Source organism: Hyalella azteca, unplaced genomic scaffold (genome assembly GCF_000764305.2).
Source record: "Hyalella azteca isolate HAZT.00-mixed unplaced genomic scaffold, Hazt_2.0.2 contig1034, whole genome shotgun sequence".
In the NCBI taxonomy this organism is placed as follows: domain Eukaryota; kingdom Metazoa; phylum Arthropoda; class Malacostraca; order Amphipoda; family Hyalellidae; genus Hyalella; species Hyalella azteca.
The window spans coordinates 94,570-111,122 of record NW_025931366.1 but is presented as its reverse complement, the minus strand read 5'-3'; the positions used below and the strand labels follow the sequence as shown (position 1 = coordinate 111,122).

At 36.8% G+C, this 16,553-nt stretch overlaps 1 protein-coding gene across 6 annotated transcripts in view; it reads left to right on the top strand.

Moving 5' to 3' along the window:
- The window catches only part of LOC108677916 (S-adenosylhomocysteine hydrolase-like protein 1), a 121,169-nt gene that overhangs the window by 89,538 nt on the left and 15,078 nt on the right, over positions 1-16,553 (top strand). The window contains exons 1-2 of one of the 6 annotated variants that reach the window (XM_047881413.1): positions 12,283-13,300; positions 14,567-14,705. The exons of the other annotated variants lie outside the window; for them this stretch is intronic. Of the exons in view, the coding sequence (XP_047737369.1) occupies positions 13,196-13,300; positions 14,567-14,705 (244 nt within the window). The 5' untranslated portion in view covers positions 12,283-13,195. Of the gene's footprint in view, positions 1-12,282; positions 13,301-14,566; positions 14,706-16,553 lie in introns of those variants that run through there. 6 annotated transcript variants of the gene reach the window in all.

Below are 16,553 nucleotides of genomic sequence, written 5' to 3'. Positions count from 1 at the left end.
CACATATCAGGCTGCGAAGTCTTTATTTTGGCGCGTTTTTTTTAACTGTTTTGAATTTTGTAATACATGAGTTTTTCATCGCGACTCTAAATTGAGTTTGTTTGTTGGACGAAATGCGTGAGGTTACAAGTGCTCCAAGTATGCTTAAAAACAAAATTGTGCTTAATTTTTATTAAAATCCTCCAATGGGAAACTTTCCATATGATGAACTTTGGTTTTGTAAACTTTCGCTTTAATTATTTTCATGTTCACCATAGTTACCTACATAATTTTATCATTCATCCTGCGACCAGCATCACCCATCATCTTCCACGAAAATGAAACGATACTAAAAAAAGCTTTATTTAATTACCCTCTATATTGAAGCAAGGCACCCGTTTGCAGCTGGTCTGCCGCTGCACCAGCTGGCAGCTGGTCTGCCCCTGCACCAGCTTGCAGCTGGTCTGCTCCTGCACCAGCTGGCAGCTGGTCTGCTCTTGCACCAGCTGGCAGCTGGCCTAATCTCTCACTTGTGCAGTGTGTATCCAGTCTGCAGACGATGGCACAGAGCCAAGAAGGCTCAAGGCCTCAGCTGCCGCAGCTCTCGTGTTTTCCTATCACAAGCGCTCCCCACTTTTGACCGCAGCTTCTTCATACCTGAGGATACTGCTCACAAAATTTCTCATCAACTCTTCAGGCTCAGGCCGAAAGAGTTACGTTATGGTGTGGTCGAAATAAAGCAATTTATCTTTAGTCACAGCATTATCTTCAGCCTGCATCATTTTCTGCTCATGTGATGGTGGACGGGAGACGTTTTAAATTGAATTTAGTATAACAATTCAATGATAGATTACATCAAGGCCTAGAATCAAATTCGTTGCATGACTTGAATATACCGTCAACATTACGACGTAGTTTAGTCTCGGTCACGGAATCGTGTATTAAATAATGGATCGACACGATCGTTTCCTGGGTGACCTCATTCAACCGCATGAAATATTCCGGGATCATTTAACAGATGAAAATATTAGCTTCAAGCTATCAAACTTGTCATCAAAGTTTGAAGCTATGTTGCAATTGGAGTTTATCGTGAAATTAAAATTTATTTGTCTCAGACTTATAAAGAATACGTCATTTTTTATCTCGACCATTGTTTGATATCAACATGCACGACTGTGTGTCCGTTTGAAGTTTTTGTACCCATTTACAGGTGAATATATTTTCAAAATAAAACTTTATGTGCACAAAAACATCCGAGCAATGAAAAATTTATGCATCGCAAAATTAATGTCTTGAAATGCAATCGATTCAATTTTAGAAAGAGGCTTATTACGCAATCACTTGGATCCAGTGTCAGTGTTGAGAATTGTAAGCACAAAAGCCACTAAAAATGAAAGCGAACTGTTAGTCATGAGCCAAGTGTTCTGATTGAACCAGGCAGTTACAGCCTTTGTGCCTTTGCTGCAATTGTGCCTTTGCTGCATATAAGCCACCATTTATCTTGTCAATTACCAGTCAGTGTACTAGTCGTTGTTCTTTGCTTGGACCTCTGGCTTTTTTGGCCCCCAACACTCGGCCTTCGCCCATACTGGATTTTCTCCTGTGATATCACAATATGCATCGAGAAAGTCTAGCCGAGTGCTACCTAAGAACGAGGCTAAAAATTTAAACGGTTTTTTTCTCGAAAACTAGTCTCGATGCTTTTTGCTTATCGATTAGCCTTAGTAGAAGTAACTTTATTATTTATTTCTATAAGTTTTGATATTCCCTTGAAAAACTTAGCAATATTCCCTTGAATAACTTGATCGGAGGCGTTCGTGTGTGAGGATCACGAGCAGATATAGAACTCCGTATATAGGATTTAATGAAAGACCTGTCGTACTTTATATGTCTACCTAGCACCTGAACTGATTTTTACGGCAATGAAGTTCCAACGTGGCAAGTGACAGTGCCGTAAAAAGTGATCTAATAGAAGATGAGCGCTTTTTCCTGAAATGTACGAGGAAAATAATTACAACAGTGGCTTAACGTGAAACGAAATATGACGATGAAATTTCACTTGACATCGCATAGAATTATACAGTAATGCGACATAAGTTATGGTTTAATGCTTTTTTTCTCGAAATCTGCATTCGAAATGTGAAATCTTTTTCGTCCTCTCGATGTTTACGATCACATGTACGTTTACATTGAGAGGCATACCTCTGTCATCACACCGCAACTTCAACCTGCCTAGCTGGCGAAAGTATAAAGTTTACGCAGATCTCCAATTCTGAGCATTGGTCGTGATGTGGCTTAAAGAAAACTGTCCGTGATTGACAGGGATCACAGCCGCGGCATCTCTAAACAATGTCCTTTGCTGTGCCAATTATTGAAAGCCCTAGAAAAATTAATGGGTCATGTTGTCCAAATAATGACGCACATTCTACACGTAGCTGTGATACGCCCTTTTTCGGAGCGTTACAATGTCAGAATGGCTCACACATTAGCAAGAAGTGCATCGATGTTTATGACGAAGTCCCTGCATTTTTCTGACTGAAGGACTGCCGAAAGCTGTGGTCTTTGATAAACTATTCCATGTTCGGAAAACCATTTGGTCATATTGCCGAAATTTTGACTATTTCTGCACGTAGCTTGGATTAGTCCTTTCTTTCTGGGCGGAACAGGGTTATGGATATCCAACCTAAACACAAGAACATTAAAGTGCATCGCTACATAGATAAACTTGCACTTATTTCTCTTGGTGTACACGTCCTTATAGTTGCAACTGGCTTCATGTGAAGAGCTGGGATGGCTATCTCTGTACTTCTCGTTTTTTCGCATTCGCAAGTCTTTATGCATCTTACTTTAGTTATTAGCTTTTTCATTGTAAGTTTCAGTCCAGAGTTCAAAACATGCTGCATTTGATGTTGAGGCAGTTTATGGTCAGAAATGTGTATTGTTGGCTCGAGTTTTATGGAATGTTTACTGCTTACTAACATAAAATTCTTCTCTCGTTTCATCTATCTATACTGCCATCACTTCGATTCGTTTTTCCCTCACTCGGACGGGAAGACGGACTCATAAAATGAGTCCGTCTTCCCGAAACTGACTCATAAAATCTCGCCTCAAACGTACTGTACGTGAAGCTTGGATGCGAAACTCCTTTGTCTTTGGAACATTTGGAACAAAGGAACACAGCGCCTTTTAATGACGTGAAGCTTCCATGCGAGTACTTCAACAACTTCAACATTTCAACAACAACCTCAACCTTACAAGCCGCGTCATGTATTTATTTCTCTAGCTCTGTTGATCCCAGCCCATGTTGACACAAAGAAGACGTTGCTTTCAATTTCTCGCATGTGCAAGTTCTCGCATGGCCATTTTTTGTTTGCTATCTAAAGATCTGAGTGATGAATTAGGAGTAGAAATTAGAGCGTCCATTTCCCATGCTCTTTGACGAATGATTTGATTTTACGCTATTAATAACTAGTAAACTATTACTATTATGATTTATGAAGCTAAAACGTTTTATTTATGCAAGTTCTGTCAGTGACGTAAATCATCTGCTCAAAATCGGGAAAAATTTAGAACCTTCAAATATTTCGTTTACGATCGAACAGTTTATTTTAATATTACGAGTTTCTTGATAACTTGGTCGAGCTAAATAGCTGAAAAGTAAATTAAATTTCATAACATTCGTCCATAATCGAAGTATGGTCAATAATCGAATTTAACTCATTTGCTATCAAAATACACTTAAATTAGCTTGCGCGTATTAAACAGAATGCTCCGAATTTCACATATTGCAATTCGCTCTACTTAGCACTTGCTGATAAATTGTAATCGGCCGACCGTCGGGTATTTTGGCCACAAATTTTTCAGCACAAACATTTACAAAAAATTTTCGAAAGAATACAATACTCTGCGTTGTTGTTGATGTTTCGTATAACAAGAATGAATGTTTTTGTACCTGTACCTATATCAGGCTATATGTTCGAATAAACATATACGGGAGAATGTCGGTTCCATGCGTGTACCCATATATATTGTCTGCCACGGCTGCTGCTAAGAGTTATTAGTCTCGGAGGGCTGGTGCTTCTGCTTTGTTTTTCTGTGCTGGCTTGTTATTTTACTTGCTTCTTCCTCTTCAAAGAGAATTTTTTTTTGCGTTAATTGTTAAATTGTTTCTCATCAATAATGAATTAAATATTTGAAGGATGTATAGCGTTTAATCTCAACTCTAATTTTTAATTTGTTAATGATAAATATCAGTGTATATTCAATTCCTGTAACGTGAGTTCATTCACACATTTTTATATTAATTAAACCAGTCATGCTCGTTCGGATTTACTGGCTATAGATATGATCACTTATGTGTTATGAATGTCACTGTGCCTTATTTCCGCGTAATGAACTAAATGAGTTTTCTTTAACGCTAGAAAAATATGGTTTTTGAAATGGCAATGCAAGTGCTGTTCATCATCGTTTAGTTTGTCCTTTTTAATGTGTAATAGAAGAGGTAGAACAAAATTGGCGTGTAATGAATCGTTTATTATTGGTTTTTAAGGCACTCATTTAGTTAGTCTTCTTGGCATAATTCACTTCGTCGTGGTATTGCGATTCATGACACTGCATAGCATTGCAATGTATAGTATTTAAGTGCATAGTATTGCCTGCATAGCATTGCACTGCATAGCATCTATAAGTGCATTGCATTGCACAGCTTAGTATTGCACTGCGTTGCATGCGATTACTTAGCAATATACCTGTACACATCAAGGTAAATCCTGTATAAATTACTGAATTTACAGCCGGTGAACGATACTGCGATGCTGTTATTCCTGCTGAAGCGCTTTTGAAAATGATATTCGGCAAGGTTAATGCAATTTACTCGTTAAGCTCTACAGGTTATTATTTATAATATATACAATATTTATTATATTATATTATATTTATATTATATTTATAATATAATACAATAAACAGGCGGAATTGTAACCTCCGCTTAATTAGGTCACTGCAGGCGATGGGGTTGTTATCAAATGACATGAGTATTCGATTTTTTGTATTGAACAATATTTATCAGATGATTTTCACTTTCATCATCCTTCGTAAACTGGTATATTGAACCAACCGCCTTTTCACGTGACTTTAGAATAGTTCGAACTATAAATAAAGTTTAAATATTTTTGCGTGAATATAAAATATATATTTTATTTATTACGAAATAAAAAAATGTTGAATTTTCATTTGTGGTGCTATACACAGTTGCCAGTTTGGTGATCAATGATTACAGGTAACGTTTACTGGGAGAGTTGAATTGAAACTGTGACTTTGAAAGTACAGTATGACTTTTCCGGGGAAAACAATATTTAATTTCCAATTGAGTAACAGTCATTCAAAAAGTATAAAATGATTCGTTAACATGAAATCGAATTAATTTGGTGGCATGTTAGTGGTGTGACGAATCTGGAAAGACACGCGTGCCTTCGCACGAAATTTTGTGCAAATGCGTTTTCTCAAACGAATGCTTTACGGTCTGATTATTAGCTATGTTCGATAACTTCAGTTCGTTCTTACTGCTGCGAGTTTCTCGTCAAAATACAGCGAATATTTGCTAATTTTTGATAACGCAAAATGCATTGATGAAAAATTATAGATCTTGCACTACGAAAACAATTAAATTTGATAATTTGATAACTCGAATTTGATAATTTTTGAAAACTCGAAATGCATTAAGGAAATATTATAGCTCAAGAGCTACTACGAAAGCGATTAAACGTATTATAGCAATAGACAAAAGCATTCTGTAGGAAAATCTATGTATTTTGTACTTAATAGTAAAAAAATTTTGTTACGGACGGCGGCTCATTTTAACTACTAGGAAGTTCAGAAAAACAATATAGTGTGACGTGAACTAATATTGCACGAAATTTTGAGAAGTTGACGTCTACGGTTGAGTTAAAAGTGTCCGATTTTAAACTGCTGGATAATTTCATCGGCATGGTTCAGGTTGTATTTTTTTTTTTGGACTTCGTTCTGTAGGATTTGGTTCCTTGCGGCTGTGTTATAGAATTTAGTCATAAAATTTTCAATTTTCATATAATCAAAAATTATTCAATGGCTCTAATTTTATTCGTTGGTTTAATTTCTGAGATATTTTCCGTTTTAAAAATCAATTATAACCTCTGACAATTAAGGACTGTCATATGCTTAAACTTGTTCTTGCTTGACTCAAGTCGCTTCACTGGACGCTATTATACTAGAAATTCCGCGAACATACGATGCAAAGGACACACTCAGGGTCCATACTGTTGAAAATACGTAGAGTTTATAACTCAGCTAGTGAGCTAATCATTGATCGGTTATCGATCTAAACTCACCCAACATAGACGAGAAATGGGCCGCTTTAAACGCTATATATGTACTTCACCGCGATTTGATAATAAGGACGTTCCATACTTTTTTTATTGCGAATGGCCTGCAACCTTGAGTTCTTCATCGCGGCTGTAACTGGCTGCCGATTTAATAAAATCGCGATTTCGGCACGACATATGCCTGCATGACATGAAATCGCGATTTCGGCACGACATATGCCTGCATTCATAGTTATGCAGGAGCAGACAAGCTCGCCCATGCACCTCCGGCAGGATTCTGCCCACTGCATTCCGCTGTGAGCAGTTTATGGGCTGGGTAGGTTTAAATTGCGTTTGTTTGCTGGACGAAATACTAAAGGGTTACAAATGGTCGAAGTATGCAGCGAAACGTAAGTTTGCGTTGATTTTAGTTGAAGATTGAGCGTCGTATTTTGGAGCTTGAATTAATTGTATCCACTTTTCGCAACGTTTCTTTTTTTCAAATTTTTGCGACGTTTCTTTAAACCATTTCATGCAATGGATGAACAATTTCGGAAAAATTTTTTTGCTACTATGCTACTCAAGTGAGATTATTGAGAGGGCTGTGTTGACTTATTCCATATAACTTTTAATTTTAAATCTCATAGCCTAAAAGAAAGTTCCAATGTACTTATTGTGTCGAGTGTTCGTACTGTATATGATTTAATGATAAATCAACCAGACAAGGCAACGTTTTCAATTTTTGGCTAATTTCGTGCCGCGTTTCATAACAGAACAAACTTATTTGCAGACACCACTGAGCTCTCATTTTACTCTCATATAACTAAACTCGTTATTTATTTTAATGCTACTTGAAGCTTATTTATTGATAAGCCATTCCATGATCACCTTCATGATCGCCAGGTCATGTTAAAAAATCAATGCCAAGACACGAAAGACCTGCCACCTCGAGCTGGTGACGATCCTTAGGTGGTTAATACCGATAATTTTTACCTAGCACGATAATCGTGGAAGGTAACGTTTTCTACTCTAATATTTATCGTAATGCAAAAATACCGTTATGTTTGATGAGTGCATTCAAATTAACAGTAGCGCCAGATTAAGTTAGATTTAATATATAATATATCAGTTATTCATACAGAATATCAGTATAAATTTACCGAATTTTCAGACTTCGGTATTTTCATCCTAAACATATCAGTTAATATACCTGTACTTTATTTTCTTTCACAAGTGACAGCTTGCACCTGAACTGAGAGGCAATCAGTCAAGTCGCATACGATGTCACAAGACTTTAAAACGAAAAATATTTGCATCTTCAGTGCAGCGAGATTAACTTACTATTCTAAGTCGAATTGCATTGCAATATAGTTGACGTATTTGTACTGCTAGGTGTTATATACGAGTCATTTATGCGTCAAAAAAGTGTTCAAAGTATGGTTTTAACTTTATTTAATGAATAAATATCATTGGAAATTGACTGTTGACAATTCAAGAGATAAAAGGCCTGATTTTTTATTTAATATTATCAGTAAAGCTTTAAAAAACGACATTAATCTATTCGGCTTTACGTAAGGGCGTTTGAGCGCAGAGAGTTCGTGATTATAACGTTCCTTCAAAATTATTGCAAAAAATGCGAAGGCTGTTTAGTAAAGATTAACAATAAAGATGTTGCATATTACTACGACAGATTTATCTTCTATTTAATTTACTATGTAATTCTATTACTCTATAGGTCGGCATTGCATACGAGTGAAGGCGAAAAAGCCTTGGCACTCGGCTACGTGAGTTTGTTCATGGATTACTCAGTTATCCCCAACATATTCATGTGTTTATATGCAGCAAAGCGTTCCAGTCGAGTAAGGATGAAGATGGTGCAACGAGGACGAATATGTGCACTCTCTTGCGGTGTTATTCGTTCCTGAATTATATGTGTATTTAAAAGTGCAGATGGCTTCTTAAGGTGAAGATAACTTAATCTGTCTCATGCGGTACTTTAAAAAATTTCGCAAGTCTGTCGGCCAATCACTGACGACAGATTTTCAGCTAAACTTACCAATCACAGACGACAAATCGACTGCTACGTGTACTCTAGTGAGTTTTGATAGTGCGACTCTAGGCTTAAAATAATATGCGTTTAAAAATTACTTTTTAAAGACAACACTTCCAAAGAATCCAGTGTCTCCAATCTTACAAATGTAGCATGAATTTCTCATTTAATTTTCGAATATTAAAAAAATTAGTTTTTCATTTTTTTTTAATATATAAATTTTTTAATATATAATTTTTTTCAAAATTATTTATTCTATTAATTGATTCATGCATTGCCTTCAGATCGATAGGATAAGTAGAAGTGTATTAAATTTCGATTACAAGATTTGTAGCAGACAGACAGACAAACAAGAAGTGAAGTTAAAGAGAAGTGTTGTAATAAGAATTTATTCCTCAGCTCGGACGTCATCGCTACCTGAATCTTAAGCTTATTTAAAGCAAAGCGTTCAAGGCGAGTGAGGTGTGGAGGCCGTTGTATCCAGCATACAGCAGCAGCAGCAGTCCTGTGATCAGCCAGTGTGACATGTGTGCGTGTGCGGTGCACTGAGTGGTGCTCGTGTGACGATGTGCTGTGTTGTGGTGGTGAACTTACCTTGTTATTCTTCTTTAACTTGAATCGAGTGGCTGAATTTTTAGTGTCAATTATTAAACATCGAAACGTTTAATACACTACACGAAAATTGTGGCTAGGTGTTAATTTTCAGCGTTGTGTTCGAATGATAGAATTAAAGGAAACTATCAAGTTAAATCGAAAAATTTATTTTTCATTGTCTTATATCGATTAAAGCTTTTGAATCGATTAAAGTTTGCCTTGATCATATGTAGTTTTGTTCGTGATCGCTGATTAACCGACCATCGTTATATTAGTTTACACATTCAGACATTTTTGTTAACGATTCTGTTATCATTTAAAAATTAGTCCCGTCATTTCGCTACATTTGTGACTTTTCGTAGTATTCACCGACGTCGAATCCCGAAATAAAAAGTTGATTCAATATAATATTATCTAACATCGAACGTTTTCCATTTATCTACGATACCTCTAGCAAGCGTGCACATAAGAGTGATTATATATAGAGAATTTCTTCGTTAATTGAGGCTTAGCCTTGCGTCGTGGCTAGAGATTGAACCCAACTTTAGCGCTCAACTTTTTTTTGCGAACATCGTACAGATTACGAAACTTTACGGTGCTTACTTGCAGCCTACTTCATGTTAACCCTCTACCGCCTGACATGAGTAACCGGAGCAATATTGTCACAAGCCTACTTCCCAAAAAGGGTACGTTCTAGTGAGCACAAAATGACTTGAACTGATGGTTGCCGCCACGTACGACAACTTTGATATGTTCTCTGTTGCGTACAAACGTTCTCAGGTTGCTACACTCAATAGTTTACGTATAATTTAAGTTGAAAGTTTGTTCCCAGAGAGTGGCATACGGCGGTAGAGGGTTAAGTTCCCATCGCGAACAACGATGTTATCCGTGGTACTGCAATATTCCGTTAAGTTTGCTAAATCCTTTAAGCCGTTGAAAGCGTTTCGTTCTTAGTTTTTATTTTAAGATAGAAATTCCACCGAATACTTATTTCTTCCCAAAATAATGAAGCTGGCCAAATTTTGCAATCTAAGTTCATAGTGCCATCACTTAAAATTAAAACGAAATATCCCTGTAGCTAATGAAGAATTATCATTTATTCGCAATAAAGTCTGCCACTCGCAGTTTCTCTTACATGAAACAATTTGTTTTTCCCAATTTTGCACCTGTTACAATCTGCGAGACCCACGGCGAAGCGTGATACCTCATCTAATTGTAAGCCGCTAACGGCCCTTCTCTACATCCGTCCTCCGCCATCGATCTCGACACGACTTATCTCGCGGAAGGATGAATGGAGCTGTGAAGAAGCCCAAAGTGCCGCGTAAGTTGTGCTAGGTTCCTGGCGCTGAAATACGGTTGGTCCCATGTGGTGGATTGTGGTTGTCAGTGCTGCGGTGAAATGTTGTTGTCAGTGTGGCGGTGAAATATGGTTGTCGGTGCTGTGGTGAAATATGGTTGTTGGAGCTGCGAAACTCAGCGGTAACGCGAAAAAATTGTTATCGGTGCAGGGAAATAGGATTTTGGTTATAGTTAGATAAATGCTCTCCATCTCCAGTCTAATATGATTGTCATGATTGTCGGTCAAGGAAATATGATTGTCGGTGAGGCAATTTTTGCATTTTCGGTAAATTTAACTTTTATTCGTGCTAACTTAAGCTGTGATGTTTTTTCTGAAGTAACTTTTAACTTTAAAAATTTTTTTTAGTCCGTAGAAGTGTTTATTGGGCAAGAAACGGTTTCGCATTTCGGTAAAAGGCGAAAAATTGTCGATTGCTCCAGGTAATGATTTATTTATTGCGAATAAGTTTCAAGGATCGTTGGCATCCAATTACGAAGAAACCCTGCTGCATTACCATGCTAAAAATCCACGTTTGATCACCGCAGTGAATGATCGTAGATGCAATTATCAATGAAACTTGAATTGTTACGATGGATGTTTAATTGGTATCGTTCGTTTTTTCAAATTGAGAAAACCTCAATTAGAATGTATAATAGCCTGCAGTTCATTACCATTATGAAACTAGTTTCATAATTCAAACGTTCTAGTTGATGTCTAACCCTTGTCAAACTGCACTGCAAAATTTTAAAATGTTGTAATTGTACCAAGTGTCGGTACAGTTATAGCTATGAAGCCCAATAAGGGTTACACCAACGTAATCGGTAAACTTTGTACTTTTATCGTGGTTAAGCTCCTGTTAAAAAACTCGATCTCCTAGACGGTGAACTTTACTCCCATTGCTTGGACAGTAAAGCGTTTTTTACTCGAGCGTTAACGTTAGGCGAGCCAGTCGTCCTCTGATGGCGTCACGCAGATCGCTTTACTTCCCCGTTGTTTTGCTATGATATTTATTTATAAGTTTTTTGTTGAAGATGCCACAGATGGTATTAATAGTGTGAAAAATCGTCTAGTGATAGAAAGGGAATTTACAAAATCTGCTGTACTTATGGGTTGAAGAGCTTGAAATTCCTGCGATCAAATGAAGTTTTCAAGTATTTAGTATTTATAATAGTTGAAAAATGAATCTTTTAACTTGTTATCAATTATTTTTCTTGCGCGTAGCACTGCCCTCGTTATCCCGCGGTATTGCAATAACCGGGGTTACTGTGGTATTGCAATAACCGGGGAGCAATGTTCTGTGTTATTATCTCAATTTTGTCCACGATGCAGTTCTCTGCAAGTTCTCTCAATTGTGATGTGCGCGGAGTCTTAAGAGTTTTTACTGCGAACGACATTGATGTTCCAAGGCTTTATAAATTGCAGCGTGCTTGGTTTCTGGCTTGCTCTTTATCAGCGTCTATGAAACTGAACCTAAAGGCTTTTAGAACTCTCCCTCCCTCGAATATTCAGAATTCACTCTCCAGCTAGGCAAATGTTATTGAAATATCGAATATTACGAGTTGATTTGTTGAAACAACTTATAATCTACACACCGCGGTGAGGTAGTGGGGGCTAATAGTTAACCCTCCGCTGGCAACCGATTATTAGTTTCATATCTTTATTGCAGTATGTGCTTGTTTTTATTTTTATTTATTTGTCGCTAGCTGATCAGCTTTAACTTTATCAGCCATTTGTAAAATTTCATTGTAAATATAATTTTGTTCTATTTCTTAATGTTCATTTATTTTATTAAACTCTTTCATCGTGGACGTTAAAATGGTGTATGAATAAATTTATTACTTTTATCGTATTGAATTTAACGAGATGGTTACAACTAAAAATTCGAGTACGTTTTCGTATGTGCCTTTGTTTATAAAATAAGATTCACAATTGGATTATCTTGATACAATATGTAACAATTGAGCGTTTTCTTTGCAGGTCCTAAATTTTTGTAAGTAGATATCTTATGTATTATCGACTCCCACAAATGATCTTGCATTGGTACAAAATAGATCTTTGTTGTCTTTCTTCCCTCATACGGGCACAAGTCGCAAGAAAAATACCCGCCCAGACAAATTAGCGGATACTCGAACCGTGCAAAAGCAGTGTGAATTTTCCAGGGTTTCTGCGCACTCTTTCTGGTGATTTGATGTCGGCTCCTGCTACGTTTTTAGGTTGATCTCGCTACGCCGTCTGACGTCATCTTCATCCGAAAGTTGTATGATTTTTATGCTAATTATCGAACGGACTATTACACGCCAATACTTCACTGACGCACGAGAAAATTACTAACAAGGATACTTGTGGCTTTAAGAACAGCTTTTAGCTTATTTCAGCTAAAGCAAATGAACATCTTACAAAGTATCGAATTATTTTCTATAGCAGAGATTCTTGACGTTCCAATTTCTTCGTCAATGTCTTTCGGTACAACTTTTTGGCTCTCATGAGGCGTCCCTAAGCACGTGACCTCATCAAATCGGCTTTCATTTACGTGCTCTTCTTCATCAGCAAGTCTTCATTGCCTGCGCTGCAACTTTAAGGTTTCTCCACGTGCGCTGCCACTTCACCAGGAGTCCTCTACGTGCGCTGCCACTTCAACAAGAGTCCTCTACGTGCGCTGCCACTTCACCAAGAGTCCTCTACGTGCGCTGCCACTTCACCAAGAGTCCTCTACGTGCGCTGCTACATCTACAATCTCATTCACTAACATTTTCATCGATTTTTCTCACATCTCTTTTGGCGTAACTAAAGCTCCCACATTGATTGCCTTCTTCACCTAATCTCCAACCCTGAAGATTACCTTGGTACTTCAGTTAAAAATTCACGACTAATTTCTGGATTGAGGAGGAAATCGTGATGATTTCTCACCACAACCACCACCACCACCCAGCCATCAACATCACCCGTAGCCTCTCAGAGGAGGCTGAGGCTAGTGATGAATTTGGGGAAAAATCCTTCAAGGTGAGAAGGATTTACCACTTATCCTCACCCAAGTGTGTAACTCCTTTCATTTATCCTCCTCCATGGGTGCAATTCTTTTCAATTCTTCTTCTCATCCGCTCTATTTTTTGGCTCATTTTTGCACATATGGGAGTTAACATGCGAATATGGATATGGTCACGAGTATTCAGAGATCAGTCAACTTAGGATACTTAAGTTCCATCGTAAATTGTTCAGATAAATTAAAATAATCTAGTTAATTGTAAAATTGTTACATAAATATGATGCGACAATTAATTAACAAAAGAGATATAGGCAGACTTGGAATGAAACATAAGCAAGAAAAACTAAATCTTAATCATACTCGATCATTGAAATAATGTTTATTATAAATGTTTCTTTCAATTGTTCACGTCCGTTTAATCTAAGTTACGGGAAACATTCTTGGCAGCTTAGCGTGCTCAAAGATTTCTAAGTTACTCTCAAATTGAAATTTATTAATAATAATAGGGAGTAATTCCCAAATTGTATTTCCAAAAAACAACTCGCAATAAATTCAACCTGAATTATAATAAAATCTGGTCAGGTTTTCCATTTTGCCATTGATAAACTTGACTGCTGTTCACTGTAGACGATAATGGTTGTTTTTTCCTGTTCCATAGAAGTTCTGTGTTATATTGCTAGATGCTGTAATAACGGTTTGATCACTACACATGCAACTTTTAACGTACAAATTTATTTGTTCATTCCGAAGATTCAAATAATCTTACTTTCTGGGGAAAGAAACTAATCGTGTGTCTTGAATTGTGATCCTAATGATTTTTGTATCAACTTTCGTAATTTTGTATCAACTTTTCCTAATTCAAGCTTCCCACGTTTCAATTCCCATTTTTCGCTGTTGCTCTGAACTCTCGCACGTGGCCAAAATTGCTGATCACCTTTGCTCATCCAGTTGGTCAAGCCAGGCTACCGCTAACAATTGTTCAACTTGCAAATACTTTCATTGAATTGAAATGCCACGCCACTAATAATCGTTCAACTTGTTCATCTTTCATTGAATTGAAATGCCATGCCGCCGATAATCGTTCAACTTGTTCATCTTTCATTGAATTGTAATGCCACGCTGCCGATAATCGTTCAACTTTCTTATCTTTCATTGAACTGAAATGCCACGCCGCCGATAATCGTTCAACTTGGTTATCTTTCAATGAACTGAAATTCCACGCCGCCGATAATCGTCCAACTAACAAATCTCCCATTGAATTGTAATGCACCAACATACGCCAGCTGAGCGAGAAGGTTGCAGAGGCAAGCGCCAGCGGGTTCCGTGATCGCAACAAACGACGCTTCAGTCTACCCGTAGCGGCGCGTCCCCTGCCTGACTCCAGCCGACGATCTTCAGTCATCTCATCCTGCGACTCCAACTGTACGTCTGGGCCTAATGCCTATACTTTCAAAAAAGTTAAGAGATCGTAAGCTCGTCAGCCAATCATTGACGGCCTTTCGAGCAAAATCCACCAATCATAGACAAGAAAATAGAGCGTAACTACTTACGTTCACTTAGCGAGTTTTGAAAGTATAGCCCCTGGCCTCTACCGTAAACCAAGGGCCGCATTATCAAAAATAGTAACGAGTTTGTAACTCCGTCATCTAATGATTGATGGCTTTTTAAGCTAAACGCCGCTATCGTGTGCTTGAACGAGTTTTGATAGTACGGCCTCAGGTCACATTACACTGATTTTAGACTGGAAAAAGTTTTGCTGGAGCTTTAATCCTTGGCGTACTGCATAGGTAAAAGTGTACCTACAGTAAATAAGATTGTAATATTTTAAGGTTCCTCCCACATGGTTATGGCTCCTTATCTATAAAGAAATGCTCGTACGCGTGTTTAGTAGTATTTAAAGAGCTTACATCAAGGTTTATTCCCATAATACGGTATTTAGCTATTTTTTGTCTGGAAAAAATTTACCTTAAACTTCATAGAAAAATGTCTAATTTTTAGAAGAAATCGCGAAATCGTACGTTATTTTACAGAAAATTTCCCCGTATTGAAATCAATTAAGTTACAGGAAAGTTTTATTTCTTTATTTTGACTTGTAAACGGAAAATTGGCTTGCATGCATTTCTTTTATGTCATTGTAATATTTTAATTTATACATAATTTCTTGTTCATTTATCAAAGATTACACAAAATGATTATACGTGCCGAGTATCGTGTTAATGGGAAATATTCTTCGTTTAGTTATTCCCTTGATCATGTCGCTGGTAAATTTATTTAGGCACAATGGCTGGTCAATAATACAAATGCCGATGTTATTTTTTTGAGTGTATGAACGCAATAACAAGTCTATTATAAATAATACCTTTGTTATATGTCGAGTATTGTACACACAATGGCTATAGTCAATGATGAAAATACCTTTATTGTGCTCAAACCATTTATGGCATTGATTGGACATGAACCGATATCAAGATATTATATTTCTTTGTCACATCTCGTGGGACGAGCCCTCTTTGTGTCACGAATTGATTTCTATATTAAAGCTTTGATCTCTCGCTCTGTTGCTCGTGGTGTGAATAGCGTTTCTGTTACCAGGATTTGCACACGCTTTTTTTTACTTCATATTCATTTGTTTTATTTGATTGCTGTAGCGATTTTATTGTAGCATTTATTTTAATTTTATTGCAAGTTTGCCGTTTGTTATCGCAAATCGTAGCAATATTTTTTTAAATAATATCCAAAGAAAGCAATAGCATTATTATTTTCAATTGTTAATGCAAATAATAGGACCGACTTTTTGAATATATTATAATATATCGAGAGAGCTAAAGGCCTATATATGCAAATGTACAAAAACAAGTTGAAATAAACTATGTAATTTGGTTAACAGTCTAAATTCATAGTTTAAGTGCAAACTGAATCCATATTAATGCGTATAGTTCAAGCGTAGCAAGACTGGAGCCAGAATGCAGCTGTGAATGGGATGCCTGTATAAACGCATCCAATTCATTGTTACTTTATTCACTAAAATGCTATTTGACAAATTTATTTCAACGCAATAATAATGTTTTATTTACATCTCGATTTCTATGCTCTATTGCGTATTTTTATTTTACTTTCTTTAAAGTATTATGGTGAGTTAAAATGTTTAAATGTTTTGTTGTTTTGAAACCATTTCGTTTCAATTTTATCAGTTGCATGTTTTGAATATTGACGCATTTTATTTAATTACATTTTATTTAAATGCTGCTTTGTTTGCACCTTAAATAGTAT